Raw genomic sequence first — 14,907 nt, 5'->3', positions numbered from 1 at the left:
CTAATTTTGGCCAGTGTTTGTGACCAAGTGGTTACTAAAAAAGACTGGTCATACCCCATTTACAATACCTTGGGTTGTCTTCTTTCGCAAATGGTATGCCATCATGGGGGTAATTCTCATTCCTGGGCTACCATACGCTCTCAAAGGCAACGTAACCAACCTGGTCATTTTCAATGTAAAAATATTTGACCCATATATTTGACCCTGTAACTTTCAAAAACGCTATAAAACCTGTACATGGGGGGTACTGTTATACTCAGGAGACTTTGCTGAACACAAATATTAGTGTTTCAAAACTGGAAAATGTATCACAACAATTATATCATCAGTAAACGTGCTGTTTATGTGTGAAAAATGCAAAAAAAGTCACTTTCACTGACAATATCATCGCTGTGATATGTTTTACTGTTTTGAATCACTAATATTTGTGTTCAGCAAAGTCTCCCGAGTAAAACAGTACCCCCCATGTACAGGTTTTAGGGTGTCGTAGAACGTTACAGGGTAAAATACAGTGCTAGCAAATTAAATTCTCTAGACTTTTGGCCTGGGTTGGCAGGCAGGTCCCTTAAATTGCAATCAATAAAATAACTTAATTATGTAAAAATATTACATAAATACGCACGTAGAATTTAAATATATATGCATATTTATATATTTGAAGTCTACGTGTATATTTATATAATTATTTATGTCATTTTGTATATGGACATATGAATAGTTCGTATTCTTTTTATTTATTTATATATACATAGATATATATACAATTTCATTCTAAGTGTATTTTGATATAAATATATATATATTAATATCAAAATACAGTTAGAATAACATTTCGTATAGATATATAATTTTTTTTAAATTTTTATTATTATTTTTAATTTTTTTAATTTAATTTAAATTATTTATTATTCGTATTTTATAATAATATATATATATACAATATATATAGTTATTATATATATTATATATATACGTGTGTAAATTAATTATAAGTGTATTTTTAGATTAATATATGTACATATTAATATAAAAATACACTTAGCATGACATTATATATGATATATAGACATATATTATATAGGTATAATATATGTCTATATATCATATATATATATACACATATATAATAATGTTTTTTTTTTTATTACCTTTCACTTTAAATTTTTTTATGATTTTACACTGGCAGGGAGACTGCCTGTCAGCACAGACAGTCCCCCTGCAGGCAGATACTTGGACACCTATTGTGACCATGTGGTCGCCCTGTTGGGCGATCACATGGCCCCAGGGGTCCTAATCCGCCATGGGGAGACTGTCTGGGCTGCAGGCAGTCTCCCCACAACGGGAGCAACGCCGATCGCCGCCGGGGGAACGACGGCGATCGGGTAAGTACATTTTAAATTTAGGACGGTTCAGGACCGTCGTCGGTCGGCAACGCAAAAATGCCGATGACGGTCCTGAACCGTCTTGCGTCCTTAAGGGGTTAACATGTCACAGTGGTGGGTAAAGTAATTACATTCTAGTACAAAGCAGCAGAACAAATTATATAATATATAAAGTTTATTAAGGTGGGTTTGCGGTGCAGGTGCATACACCACATCCCCATAATAATGGCCGGCATTAGCATCTGTTTCCTTACTGTAGGGCTCAGGCAGGATTTGTTTCTGTACAGGGCACCTAGTTTTGGGTAAAGTTTTGAAGAGAATTTTTCAAAGTGAAGGCCAAAAGATAGATTGGAGTCTAGCAACATACCTAGATATTTAAAAAGAGCAGACTGCTTTCAGTGTGCTATTTGATTTTGTTCTGATATACAATTGTTGATTTTGTAGTTTACGTAATTTAGGTACAGTTCCAAAGATCATTTTAATGGTTTTGTCAGTGTTTAGGAAGAGTTTGTTATCCGCTATCCACTTTTCTACCTCAGTGAATTGGTTTTGGAGCACAGCCTCAAGCTTCGGTAGCTTGGGTTTACTAGCATAGATGACAGTGTTGTCTGCATACATGTGTACAGTTGAGGATTTGCAGACGTTAGGCAGATTATTTATAAATAATGTGAATAGCAGGGGGACGAGTATGGAGCCTTGGGGAACACCACACGTGAAGAGGAAGGGAGGCGCTATCAGGAATGGGCACATATTGCAATCGGTCTGAAACATACGATCGAAACCAGGTTAGTGGACAATCACCAATGCCTGAGTTTTTAAGTTTTTGCAAAAGAATGCCATGGTCTACTGTGTCAAAGGCCTTGGCAAAAACAAGGAAAATAGCTCCAGTTAAGTCTCCTTGTTCCATGCCAATTTGGATATCATTGCAAACTTTTAAGAGGGCAGTCGAAGTTGAGTGATTTGGACGAAAGCCTAATTGATTAGGGGTCAGGTAATCTGATCGTTGATAGTATTCACATAGTTGCGTGTGGACTCATTTTTCCAAGATTTATGACAATACAGGGAGCAATGATATCGGGCGATAGTTAGATACCAAAGTATTGTCACCACTTTTATGGATAGGTACAACTTTTGCAGTCTTCCAAAGTTTGGGTATGTATCCTGACACCAGGGATTCATTGATAAGGATAGTGACAGGTTTAGCAATTGCTGGCACGCTGAGCTTCAGCAACATTGCTGGGATTTGATCTGGTCCACACTTGTTTTTCATTTTTAAAATATTAAGATGTTTATTAACGACACTAACAGGCACAGGTCTAAAACTGAATTTCTCTAAATGAGGATTTTGAAGATTTGGCAGGGCCTGATCTTTATTTGCGGTCTGAAAATGAGTGTCATTTGTTACCTTAGCAACCAGGGTGGTAGCACATCCAACAAAATTATTATTAAAGGCATTTGCTACATCTAGGGGGTGTTGCAGTGTTTGGTTGTCCATTTTGACAGTGGAGGGTTGGGAGTGCATTATGGGGGTTTGTATGCTATTTATGATTTTCCAGAAGTTTCTTGGGTTTGATAGGTTGTCGTTGCCTGTTTTCACTGAAATATTGGGCTTTTGCCATTTTTGTTTGTTTTGTGCATGCATTTCGCCAATGTCTGTAAGTACAGTGTAAGTACATTGTTCATGGAGCCGGTACGCTTGAACTTTGACCACAGTGAATCTCTCAACTGGTACATTTGAATGAGGTCAGCTGTAACCCAGGGCAGGTGTGTCCCTTTTAGTCGCACTTACACAGAGGGGCATGCAAATTCCAAACAAGCAAGAGCTTGGACTGAAAAAATAGATATGGTATTAGACCTAATCTGTGCCAAGTATGTTCTTGAGATCATTCCATAAAGATTCAATATTACATTTTTTGAAAGACTTGGTGATTATAATCCTGGGAGGGGATTTAGTGGCCTTTATTTTGCATATGCAGTACACTAGACAGTGGTCACTGGAACTGTATGGGAGAATGCCCGCCTCCTGGATTCTGTCAGGACAACTGGACAGAATCCAAGCGAGAAAGGTATGGTTCTGGCTTTTAATATTAATGCGAGTTGGGGAGGAAATGAATTGTGTTAGCTTAAACAGTCTACATGATTTATTATTTTTAGGATTCAACCAAACAATATTAACCCCTTATATTAATATAAAAATACACTTATAATTAAATTACACACGTATATATATAATATATATAATAACTATATATATTGTAGATATATTATTATAAAATAGAAATAAGTAAATTAAATTAAATTAAAAAAATTAAAAATAATAAAGATTTTTGTAAAAAAATATATATCTATATGAAATTTTATTCTAACTGTATTTTGATATTAAAATATATATTTATATCAAAATACACTTAGAATGAAATTGTATATATATCTATGTATATATAAATAAATAAAAATAATACGAAATATACATATGTCCATATACAAAATTACATAAATAATTATATAAATATACACGTAGACTTCAAATATATAAATATGCATTTATATTTAAATTCTACTTGCATATTTATGTAATATTGTTACATAATTAAGTAATTTTATTAATTGCAATTTGAGGTTCATGCCTGCCAACCCAGGCTGAAAGTCCAGAGAATTTAATCTGCTAGCACTGTATTTTACCCTGTAACTTTCTATTACACCCTAAAACCTGTACATGGGGGGTACTGTTTTACTCGGGAGACTTCGCTGAACACAAATATTAGTGATTCAAAACAGTAAAACATATCACAGCGATGATATTGTCAGTGAAAGTGACTTTTGTTTTCGCATTTTTCACACACAAACAGCACTGATGATATAATTATTGTGATACGTTTTCCTGTTTTGAAACACTAATATTTGTGTTCAGCAAAGTCTCCCGAGTATAACAGTACCCCCATGTACAGATTTTATAGCATTTTTGAAAGTTACAGGGTCAAATATATGGGTTAAATATTTTTACATTGAAAATGGCCAGGTTGGTTACGTTGCCTTTGAGAGCATATGGTAGCCCAGGAATGAGAATTACCCCCATGATGGAATACCATTTGCAAAAGAAGACAACCCAAGGTATTGCAAATGGGGTATGTCCAGTCTTTTTTAGTAGCCACTTAGTCACAAACACTGGCCAAAATTAGCGTTTAATTTTTTACAGGGCAATTTAATTATTTTCTTTTTTCACACACAAACAAATATGAACGCTAACTTTGGCCAGTGTTTGCGACTAAGTGGCTACTAAAAAAGACTGGACATACCCCATGTTGAATACCCTGGGTTGTCTACTTTAAAAAAAAACATATGTACATGTGGGGTGTTATTCAGAGATTTATGACAGATAATAGTGCTACAATGTCACTATTGATAAATCTGAAAAAAAATAATGTTTTGAAACCGCAATATCCTACTTGTACCTATTGCCCTATAACTTGCACAAAAAAAAGCAAAAAAGCATGTAAACACTGGGTATTTTAAAACTCAGGACAAAATTTTGAATCTATTTAGCTGGTTTTTTTTTTATTCGATTTTGTAGATGAGTAAAAGATTTTTCAAGTAAAAGTAAAAAAAAACATGTATTTTTTTCAATTTTTCATCATATTTTTTTTAAATTAAATTACATTAGATTATATTAATAATGGTATGTAAAGAAAGCCTTTTTTTGTCCTGAAAAAAACAATATATAATTTGTATATGAACAGTAAATGAGAGAGCAGAAAATTACAGCTAAACACAAACAACACAAAAGTGTAAAAAGAGGCCTGGTCGCAAATGTACAACATAAAACAGTCCAGTCCTTAAGGGGTTAAAATCTCCAAAAAACAACAGTTCCCTTTTTTGGTTTTGAGTTACAGTTTCACTTAGTAGTCGGGCGATGTCAGAAAGGGAATGCACCGGAGAGCTTGGTGGGCGATAGATTCCAGCAACAATGATAGTTTTAGTGAAAGGGATCTTAATTGTGCCAGAAAGGAAATCAAAGGCAGAAGGGAAGTTATAGTTTTTTAAAGGAGTAAATTTTATGGACTTGTCAACTTAAATAACAATGCCTCCTCCTCTCTCTGCTATGCCATTTCTAAAACATGAATAACCCTGTATTGCAATGGCAGAATCTGGTATTTTAGTAGTTAACCGTGATTCTGAGAGCACAATTATTTTTGGTTTGCAATGGGAACACCAGGCTTGCAGTGCATCCAGTTTAGGGAGTAAGCTACGGATGTTGCAGTGCACAACAGAGAGGCCTTTTTGAGTGGGGAGATTAGGACTAGTGTTAGCTGGGGGACCAGGGTTAGACTCTACATCATTTGCAAGGGAAAGTAACATAAGGAATAGGAATTTGGACATAATTTTTGTTTGGCCATATAGTGAATGGGATACTTTATAATTTTGTGAGGTGGGGGTAGGAGGGTTATTTTTTATAACTCTCCACCAGCACTCAGCAGATAAGTTACAGCAGCAGAGCAGGCCATAGTGTATGATGATTTGTTTTCCAGTTTGAGGTGTGTGCTAATGGCGGTAGTGATGTGAACAAAATTGAAGTGAGAAAAGGGTTATTAAGAATAACAGTATGGTCATATTTTAATTCATGTTAGTGGTATGAGGTGTGTAGATGAAAAAGAAACACAAATAGTGAAAAACAAAAATTACTTTATAATATATATAAAAAAAAAAAACTAAAGGTAAAAGAGCATGCAATATATCACAGCCTCTTTCATGTGTCTGATTAGGTAGCAAGTTCTGCATCACATTAATATAACACCATCAAAAATACAGAATTTAACAACGTTATGAATTGTATCTAGAAAGTTTACACTTTTCCAATTAGACGCTGACATCTTCAACAACAACTCACATAAAACTTTAGAAGGGCTCCATCTGAGTTACAGCACCAAGATCTCCGGCCCAGGTACTCGTGGGCAGCATTGAGAAGCATAAGTGAGGATGGCAGCATCTGATTTTCTGGATCTGTAGCAAGAGATAAAACAGTAGAGTACATTCATATGGAAAGATACTTTGGGTTAAGGCAGTGCAGGCCAAACCGTTGAATATATATATATTTTTTTGTATCCTGGGTGTACCAATAAATTTGACTATAAAGCACCTGCACTTTGTAGCCTGTGGACTATATTCGACTATATTCACATGTTCTAATGTGGGGGAATGCAGATCCCTGTGTTATGGTGCTGTTGATCTGGAAATCGTCACCATGAGCAACATCCCCTATCTATTGGACGACTTTGGGTTTATTTACTATACTACAAATGATGTAGAATTGAGAAGGAAATTACAAATTTTAACCCAAAAGAGAAAACTGGAAAACCGGATGAGTTTCCCTATTTAATCCTCCAATATTCCCAGTTTAGTGTAAAAAAAAACCCCAAAAAACATTTAAGAGGGAATTGACTAACTTTTGTTTAATGATTACTCTGTGCAGCTCCAATACTGGCTGTGGCAGACTCCTTACCTTCCTTGCCATCAGAGCGAAAGTGCTTTTGGCGCAGGGTACGGAAGGTTTCCTCTTCGGACTGGATGACTCTATGTAGGATTATCCAGGGCAGGACAGATGATACAGAGGGTTCCTTAGACTCTTCCTGAATGGCCATACTGCAATCTATTAACTAAAAACAGACGTTAAACCAGGTATGTCTCTCGCGGTTTACCACGCTACCTCACAAAAGGAAGCAGTAACAGTACTCTGCTGTATTCACAACACTATATTCTTGAAAAGCAGGTCACGGTTAATTATGTCAGACGCTTCATGTGTAGTACTAAACACTAATTAACAAATATCACCTTTAAATATACATGGTAAAAACTTAGGCCCTACCCAAAGACCTCCCAATAGAAGTAGTATACTCACTCAAACAAGTCCACCAATTTGACTGGAGAGAAAAGACCCTAGGCTGGATTAACGCCATTAAAATAATGACATTACCGATAATATTATATCTCTTTAACATGCTACCTGTAGCTTTCCCAAACTCCATTCTAAGCAGGATCAGATCCTTTTTCCATATCTTTTGGCACTGCCCACTGCTACAAATATACTGGAAGCGGATTTAGTCCCCAATAATAAAACTAACTAGAGTTACACCGCTTGATCCAAAAGCATTTATAATAGATATACTCCCGGATGGGCTCCAGGGTCCCCTACAAATAATAACTATGCATGTTGCATGTGACAGCTACATTGTGTATAGCACGCCAGTGGAAATCCGTGACTCCTCCCTCGATTTCCATGGTAGAGGAAACTATTTAAAATATTGAGCAATTTGAAGCTATGCCTCAATGATTCATAGGTTGTCTGTACCTTCCAGAAGCATTAACCCCTTAACCCCTTAAGGACCAAACTTCTGGAATAAAAGGGAATCATGACATGTCACACATGTCATGTGTCCTTAAGGGGTTAAGGACACATGACATGTGTGACATGTCATGATTCCCTTTTATTCCAGAAGTTTGGTCCTTAAGGGGTTAAAGGGACACTCCAGGCACACAGACAACTTCTGCCCATTGGAGTGGTCTGGGTGCCAACTCCCACTACCCTTAATCCTGCAACTGTAAATATTGCAGTTTTCATAAACTGCAATAATTACATTGCAGGGTTAACTCCCCCTCTAGTGGCTGTCTGCTAGACAGCCACTAGAGGGCACTTCCTGGTCTATAGCACAGGTTTCATCCTGCCGGCGGCTGCGCATGTGCAACCGGTCTCCCCTGCTGGCTGACGTCGGCGGGGGAGGAGCGTGGGCGGACCCTAAACCACCGCCAAGGGACATCGGTGGTGGTCTCAGGTAAGTCACTGAAGGGGTTTTCACACCTTCAGCAACATGGAATGGGGGGTGGGAGGGAGAGGGGACCTGCACTGCCAGGAAAACGATTTGTTTTCCTGGCACTTGAGTGTCCCTTTAAGTGGTCTGAGCTAAATGGGCCGAAAAGGGAAATCTACCTCAAACCAGTATCTTTTTTTTTTTTTTAATTTTTTTTTTTTTTTTTTTTTTTAAATCTGTTTTATTGGTTTAGTAAATGAGCGGTCATCCCACGCAGGGGAGGTATGCGAATCATAGTAAACATATGTCAGAGGCATTTACCACAAAGCAGAGTATACATCAGCAATGCCAGGTAAGGCAAAAAAGTTTAACATATGTTGCGTATAATTAACGGTACTGATCCTATGAATTATCTGCAAACATTAAGCTTAATCTAGATATTCAAATAAAGTGTACAGCAGTATGTTGAACTTGAATTACAGTTACCCTCTGGCCTAACAGTTTGGCGCATGGTGAGTGAATTATGATATTGGATAGCATATATTTGTAGCATGGAAAATATGGTCTGAGTAGGCTAAGTGAAACAGCCCATTCGCTTAGTAAACTTGCATCCGAGGCATGTGCCTCAAAGCGTATTATTGATCAATTAAAACAGTTAATGCCTGGTAAGGCGGAAGGGTTAAAATATGTGAAAATAAGTTGCGTAAGTTTAGCGGTACCCATAACACGAATTATTTGCGGGCATGACATTAATCATCAACTTTAGATATATTTGTGTGTAAGACTCTACAAACGGAAAGTGCATGATGGGCTGCGTGCGAGAAAGGCATGTTTAGTAAACTAAATCTTAGACGATGTGTGTGTGCTGTTGCACTGATTAGTCTAACCTAGGTAAGGCATGTATCGTTAGCGAACCCTTAAGGAAGTGTAGTGAAGTTTTTCAGACCTTGTGTGACTATAGTATATCATGTCTATTAGTGCTATAACTGCGTCTAGTGAGCTGAGGAAGAGGCATGCAATATAACTGAAAACGTAGAAAATCAATAAAGTGAACTTTAAAACGTTTTGCAGTGCAGGAGCCGGACTGGCCTTAATATCAGTTCGGTGAGGGCCTCTCATGGCACGACTGTAAGCATTTCTCGGGCCGCCAAGTCCCCATCTGTGCCCCCCGCAACGACCCCCGCCCAACTCCAGAGTCCTCAGTGGCTTTGTGGGCACTTGGGAGCAGAGACAGTCCATACGACTCCCACACCTTGAGTCCACGGGCCTCCCTCTCCCTGCACCTCCCCATCTCCACCCAAAACTCGGGGGTGTGTGTGACCTAACGTCTCTCCCGGTACCGGCCGCATATTTGGTGCGGGGCGCGCCCCCCCGGCCACCGGTCCACCGGAGGGGCCACACAGTCCCGCCCCACCGGGCTCACGGCATCGGGGACTTGGCTCTCTGGGCACCCCACAGACCCAGGGGCCTGGTCACTCACTTTTCCAGCGGGCGGGCGGCCACCGCGGGGAAACCATCTAGCGCTCCGCTGCACCCAAGTCCGCTCGGGCCGGCCAGATCAACCCCCCATAGTTAATGTTCCTCTCTGCTACTAATTCTCTGGTGTTGCATGGTGCCTTTAAGAGGTGAAATAGGGCTCAGCCTCATCCGGTCTTGAGCCTCTGTAGCCTCTGTGGGGGCTCTTGGTTCTTTAATCCCAATCAGGGTGTCTGTGCAAAGAACTGTGCCTTTTTCCAGGCTATGCGCTGTGTGGGATTTGTATGTAGCTGTCTGTTGCCACGTCTGTAGTATGGTGCAGCTGCGTCAGATCTCCAGCCTCCTGAGCTTCTGTGTCGACCTGAATCGCCTCTGTCTCTGCCTGGATGTTTTCCCAGTTTAGTACATGTCTTCTTGTTGTTGATTACAATTTGCAGCTGGCTGGCTGGCTGTCTGTCTCCCTGCCATTGCCAGTTTAGGCAGTCGGCATAGTGTCCACGCGGGGGCCCCCGCTGTGGCACCTGTCGCCACCATGTGGCCGGGATATCCCCCACCGGCCGGGGGGGGGGGGGGGGGGGGAGATGGGGCCGTGCCCCGGGCCAAGGGTCTCCCCACGCCAGGGATGCTTGCCTTGCGGCTGGTTGACTCTGTGTTGCGCCATTACACGGCACCATGTTGCAGGCAATGGCGGCCGATGCTCGGATGCCGCGCGTAGGCCGGGCCCAGTCCTCTCTGCCCGCCCGCCATGCAGTCAGCTTCATGCGGGTATCGGGTGGGTGTCGGGGCTTTCCCCCTTCCAGATGCGGCAGGACTTGCCTTTTTGAGCGTGTTTAGGTCCGGTATGGAGCTGTTTCGGGCTGTTTGCTGCTGGAGCCCATGTGGATTGCGTCCAGTCGGCCCGGCGGCCAGGCCCCGCCCCCTCAAACCAGTATCTTAACATTGTGTAATAATGGGATGTCCTATTGTTATCTTATTGGAAAATACCATCTACCCCACAGTGTTGTAAATTGTACTTAGCTTTGCAAACACTTATAACGCACACGGATTGTATACTTTAAAATTCAATAAAAATTGAAACATGAAAAATATATAGATACATGGTAAATTAATTACTTATATTTCTATTTGAACATTATGAAAAGGAGAAGCATTATGGAAATGAATTTTAAATATATGTTTATGTTTATCAGTCTGTTTGATATATTTGTATTTCCCTCTGAAAATTGCTACCCTAAGTCAAATGATGTTGCAAATAGTACACACTCCGCACTTCACCACACTCCATACTGAAAAGTATTCTATAAACTACCTGTATAAGGTTGTTGCTTAGACGTATCAGGTGCGGTGTCAGTGACGGTTCACGCAGCACTTTGCTATCAGATGACAGGCAATGATCAATTCCTACAAGTAACTGTGTTGCTGTGGCTACCCATTCCTCCTTATCTGTAGCTGGTGTTATGTTCATTATTTGCTGGATGGCTTCATTTAGGGCAACCTCTGAACACTCAAAGCCCTGTTTAAAGTCTGACATCTTCAGAAAGGAGTCCTGTACACAGGAAAGAGTTAGATAATGTTGCAAAACACAGACAACGTTGTTACTGTCCATGAGCATACTCATGGCAAGGAAATAAAATGAAGGTGTTCTTACTTGCAGGAGAAGCAGTTGCGCTGGTCTCTCAGGGGTAGAAGTCACAAGATCGAGGTGTTTAGCTTGGTTATATCCACTCACGAATAATGTGGGACGTAGCAGACGGACCACTGACGAGAAGTCTCCTATGTCATGGAGCCTCTGAATTTCCTCCACTGACTGACATCTTTCCAAGGATTTCAAGCTATTTTCAATCTGATTAAAAAAATAAAGCATTCTTTCTAGCAGGAGTTACTAATGAAGGCCAACGTTAACCCATTTATATGTCAAAGTGTGCCAGATACACACTGAATAAAAAGTACAGGTCCCAAAGTTGGCTTAAGTTTCTAGATTTTTTTTTTTTTTTTTTAAGATGAGCTACTATATTGACAAGAAACAAATAGATAATACCAATCAGCAAACGTTACCTGTTAAACTGAAGAGTGACTCAAATAATAAAATTAAAATACATATTCATAATACCTCCTTTATAGATACTGCGGAATCCAGCTGCAGGTTGGGCATGCAGATAACCCCGTCCTCTTCGCCGTCCATTTTGTTTTTGGAAGCCTCTGAACTTTGAAAAAGTTCAGTACAGATGTCATAATTCTCCTGGGCCTGCTCCATGTCTCCCTGAAAAGCATTGAGTAAACATAGCAATTGGAACCCTATGGTCATAACAAACAAAAAGGATTGCATAAATAATGGAACTTACTTGCAAAGCTAGAAAGCGAGCCTTCAGCCAGTACACTCGCACCACATAATTCAGCCAGCCTTCTGGGAAAAGGTCCCTTTGAGAAGCTGCAAAGGCCATTAGCATAAGGTCTTCCAAAAAGTGGGTTCCAGGAAAGTCAGCTCCAAAGCACTCCAAAGTATATCCAGCTGGGCACTTGCGGGGAGATACTACAGAAATAGTAGAGAGGACACAATTTTTCTACTAATACTACGATAAAAGAAAACTACACACTGACACACAAAAAAGTTAGAGTAAGTCAATCATATAAAATAGGGAGATGCCCATACCACTAAGTGTAGAGACCCATGTGACTATATGAAACAAATACCTGTAGACGTTTTCACTTTGGTCAAAAGCCACTTGTCAAGCTGAAGCTCCATGCACGTTAAACTCATTACCATCATGTCCTGGCAAAAAAAAATGATAATAATCAAAGCATCAATGAGAATTTTTTTTATTATTTAAATTATGAAACCGAGGGAATAACAAATAAAAATAAAAGAAATAAGAACAAGTGCAGGTGGTATACTGTGCTATTCTTTAAAAAGTTCAAATTTGTTAAAATTTCTGAAGCAATATCAATCCTTTTGATTTCTCAAGTCCCAGACCATATATCATGATAGCTGTTACCAATATCCATTATCTCCATTCTGTAACACTGTAAACAAGCTGCATGGGTAAAAGCATAGTGTCATTACAGCCTTTTAAGTGTGGGCAGAGGGTAATATGAACAGGGGTACTTAGGAGTAAAGCTAGCGTACTGTGCACATTACTTGATAGGTAACCTAAATTCTAAATGCTGTGACTGTAACTACTTCTTTTCAAGGTAATGGGGATTACAGGAACTACAGCAAAACCTTGTGCAGCAATGATGAGCATTATTATACACTGTGTTCTTGTTGAGCAGCGTTAATAGATTTTTACTTCTAGAGTATTAAATGAGCTTGGAAATTCTACTGAAATAATTCATCACACTTTAACTTAACGCATTCGATTTTAGCCGTGTCGACTAAAATCTACTGGAGATTTAGTCGACCAAAACTAAAACAATTCAGATGACTAAAATATGACTAAATCTAAAATGGCTTTTTAGTCAAAAGACTATCACTAAAACTAAATTGAAATTTGACGTCAAAATTAACACTTTTGTTTAGTCACTGTAATTATGCTTAACATATTTAACATGTCATTTAATGCATTTGAATTTAATCCTTGGTGTATTTACAGTGGTGGCATTACAAGCATACTTGTTCTCGTTACCCGAATGTGTTGGTTTCTAGAGTCTCTCAATAGAGGGTTGGGCAGTCCACTACTGTGTTTCCGCCAGTTGGTATGTATATTGAGCACAACATCTGTCAAACCAAGGGGCCACTTCACCAGGAACTTCTGCGCAATGACTTTGAGATATTTCATCATGAGGTCCAGGATGCCCCCATTTTCCATATTATCCAACAGAAACTGGTGCACATCCTGCTTCTCTGTACAGTATTCAAGTAGCAAGAGAAAAAATGGGTACAATTAGAAATTACTATAAAAGCTTACATAATAATATGTACATTTATAAATAATAATAGTGAGCAAACTTAAGTAGAGGACTTCCAAGGTGGTATTAGCTGAGATATTATCTTTGCCATGTGCTACAGTGAAAAGGCAGTGGGAGATTAGAGAGATCAATGCATGGCTAAAGTCTTGGTGTAGGAAGGAGGGTTTTAGGTTTTTAGAGCACTGGGCCAATGTTTAGCTTGGGTACAATCTTTATAGCTGAGATGAATCACACCTGAATGGAAGAGGGTCTTTTGTGCTTGATGAGAGGATAGCTGAAATGTTGGAGGTGGTTTTAAACTAGGAGTAGGAGGGTCAAAGAAGTGTAAATCTGGTAGATAGTATAGAAAAGAGAGGGAATTCAGCTGAAGTCAAGGAGGGTGGAGATGGCGGAGTGGTAAAATCAGCAGACTGAACAACATGTAATTAATACCTTCATGCTCTAATAAAGTTAAAGAAATAGACAGTAAATTTAAATATCTGCTTGCTAATGCAAGAAGTTTGTGTAGGAAAATGGAAAAACTTACTGTCATACATGGAACAGTATGACATAATTGGGATACAGAGACTTTGTGGGATGAAACACTTGATTGGGCTAATAATTTAAATGAATATACATTATTTAGAAAGTTTAGAAAAAAAAATGAAAAGTGGGCAGGGTATGTCTTTATATTAAACCTGATTTGAAGCCAAGTGTTAAAGAAATTGTATGTGATGATACAATGATACAAGTGAGGATGTAGAAGCCTTTTGAGTAGAAACAGGCATAGGAGGAATTAGGGGCTATCCATTAATAGCAGGAGCATGTTACAAGCCCCCAAACAGTAATACTGATGGGGAAGAGCAACTGCTATCTCAAATTAAAAAGGCTGCACAACTGGGTAATTTGTTAATCGTGGGAGATTTTAATTATCCAGACAAATCTCTTTTTGACCGTGATAAAAAATAATTTCATGTCTCAAATCAGTAGAAGTACCAACTAGAATAGATGCTTGTCTGGGTCTTGTCTTAACTAATAATGTTGACTTATTTTCAAACATTTGAGTTAGGAAGCACTTTGAGAATAGCAACTATATTATGGTATAATTTAAGATAAACTAAAAAAAAAAAATTATATGGGCTGTACAAATTTTAAAAAGACTAAATTTAACAGGAAAGGGCATCTTTACAACTAATTGACTGGCAGGAAATATTCTTGCACAAAAGCAGAGAATAAATGGAATGTCTTTCAAAAATTCTACAAAAGTACAGTTCTCAATACATACCTTTGGGAAACATATAAAAATTAAAACTAATGTGGCTTAGTCCAAGGGCCAGTCCAATGATAAAAGGTAACAATAGTGC

General features: G+C 38.8%; 1 protein-coding gene across 3 annotated transcripts in view; it reads right to left on the bottom strand.

The window, feature by feature from the left end:
* Nucleotides 1-14,907, bottom strand: part of CABIN1 (calcineurin binding protein 1) — a 163,230-nt gene that overhangs the window by 116,987 nt on the left and 31,336 nt on the right. For all 3 annotated transcript variants that reach the window (XM_063454503.1, XM_063454504.1, XM_063454505.1), the window contains exons 12-19: nt 13,282-13,499; nt 12,350-12,428; nt 12,001-12,188; nt 11,769-11,918; nt 11,307-11,501; nt 10,968-11,204; nt 6,880-7,033; nt 6,268-6,380 (exon numbers count right to left, since the gene is read on the bottom strand). In XM_063454503.1, coding sequence (XP_063310573.1) covers nt 6,268-6,380; nt 6,880-7,033; nt 10,968-11,204; nt 11,307-11,501; nt 11,769-11,918; nt 12,001-12,188; nt 12,350-12,428; nt 13,282-13,499 — 1,334 coding nt within the window. The remainder of the gene's footprint in view (nt 1-6,267; nt 6,381-6,879; nt 7,034-10,967; nt 11,205-11,306; nt 11,502-11,768; nt 11,919-12,000; nt 12,189-12,349; nt 12,429-13,281; nt 13,500-14,907) is intronic.

The sequence above is a fragment of the Pelobates fuscus genome, chromosome 5, assembly GCF_036172605.1.
Source record: "Pelobates fuscus isolate aPelFus1 chromosome 5, aPelFus1.pri, whole genome shotgun sequence".
Lineage (NCBI taxonomy): Eukaryota > Metazoa > Chordata > Amphibia > Anura > Pelobatidae > Pelobates > Pelobates fuscus.
This window is presented reverse-complemented; position numbering and strand designations above follow the sequence as displayed.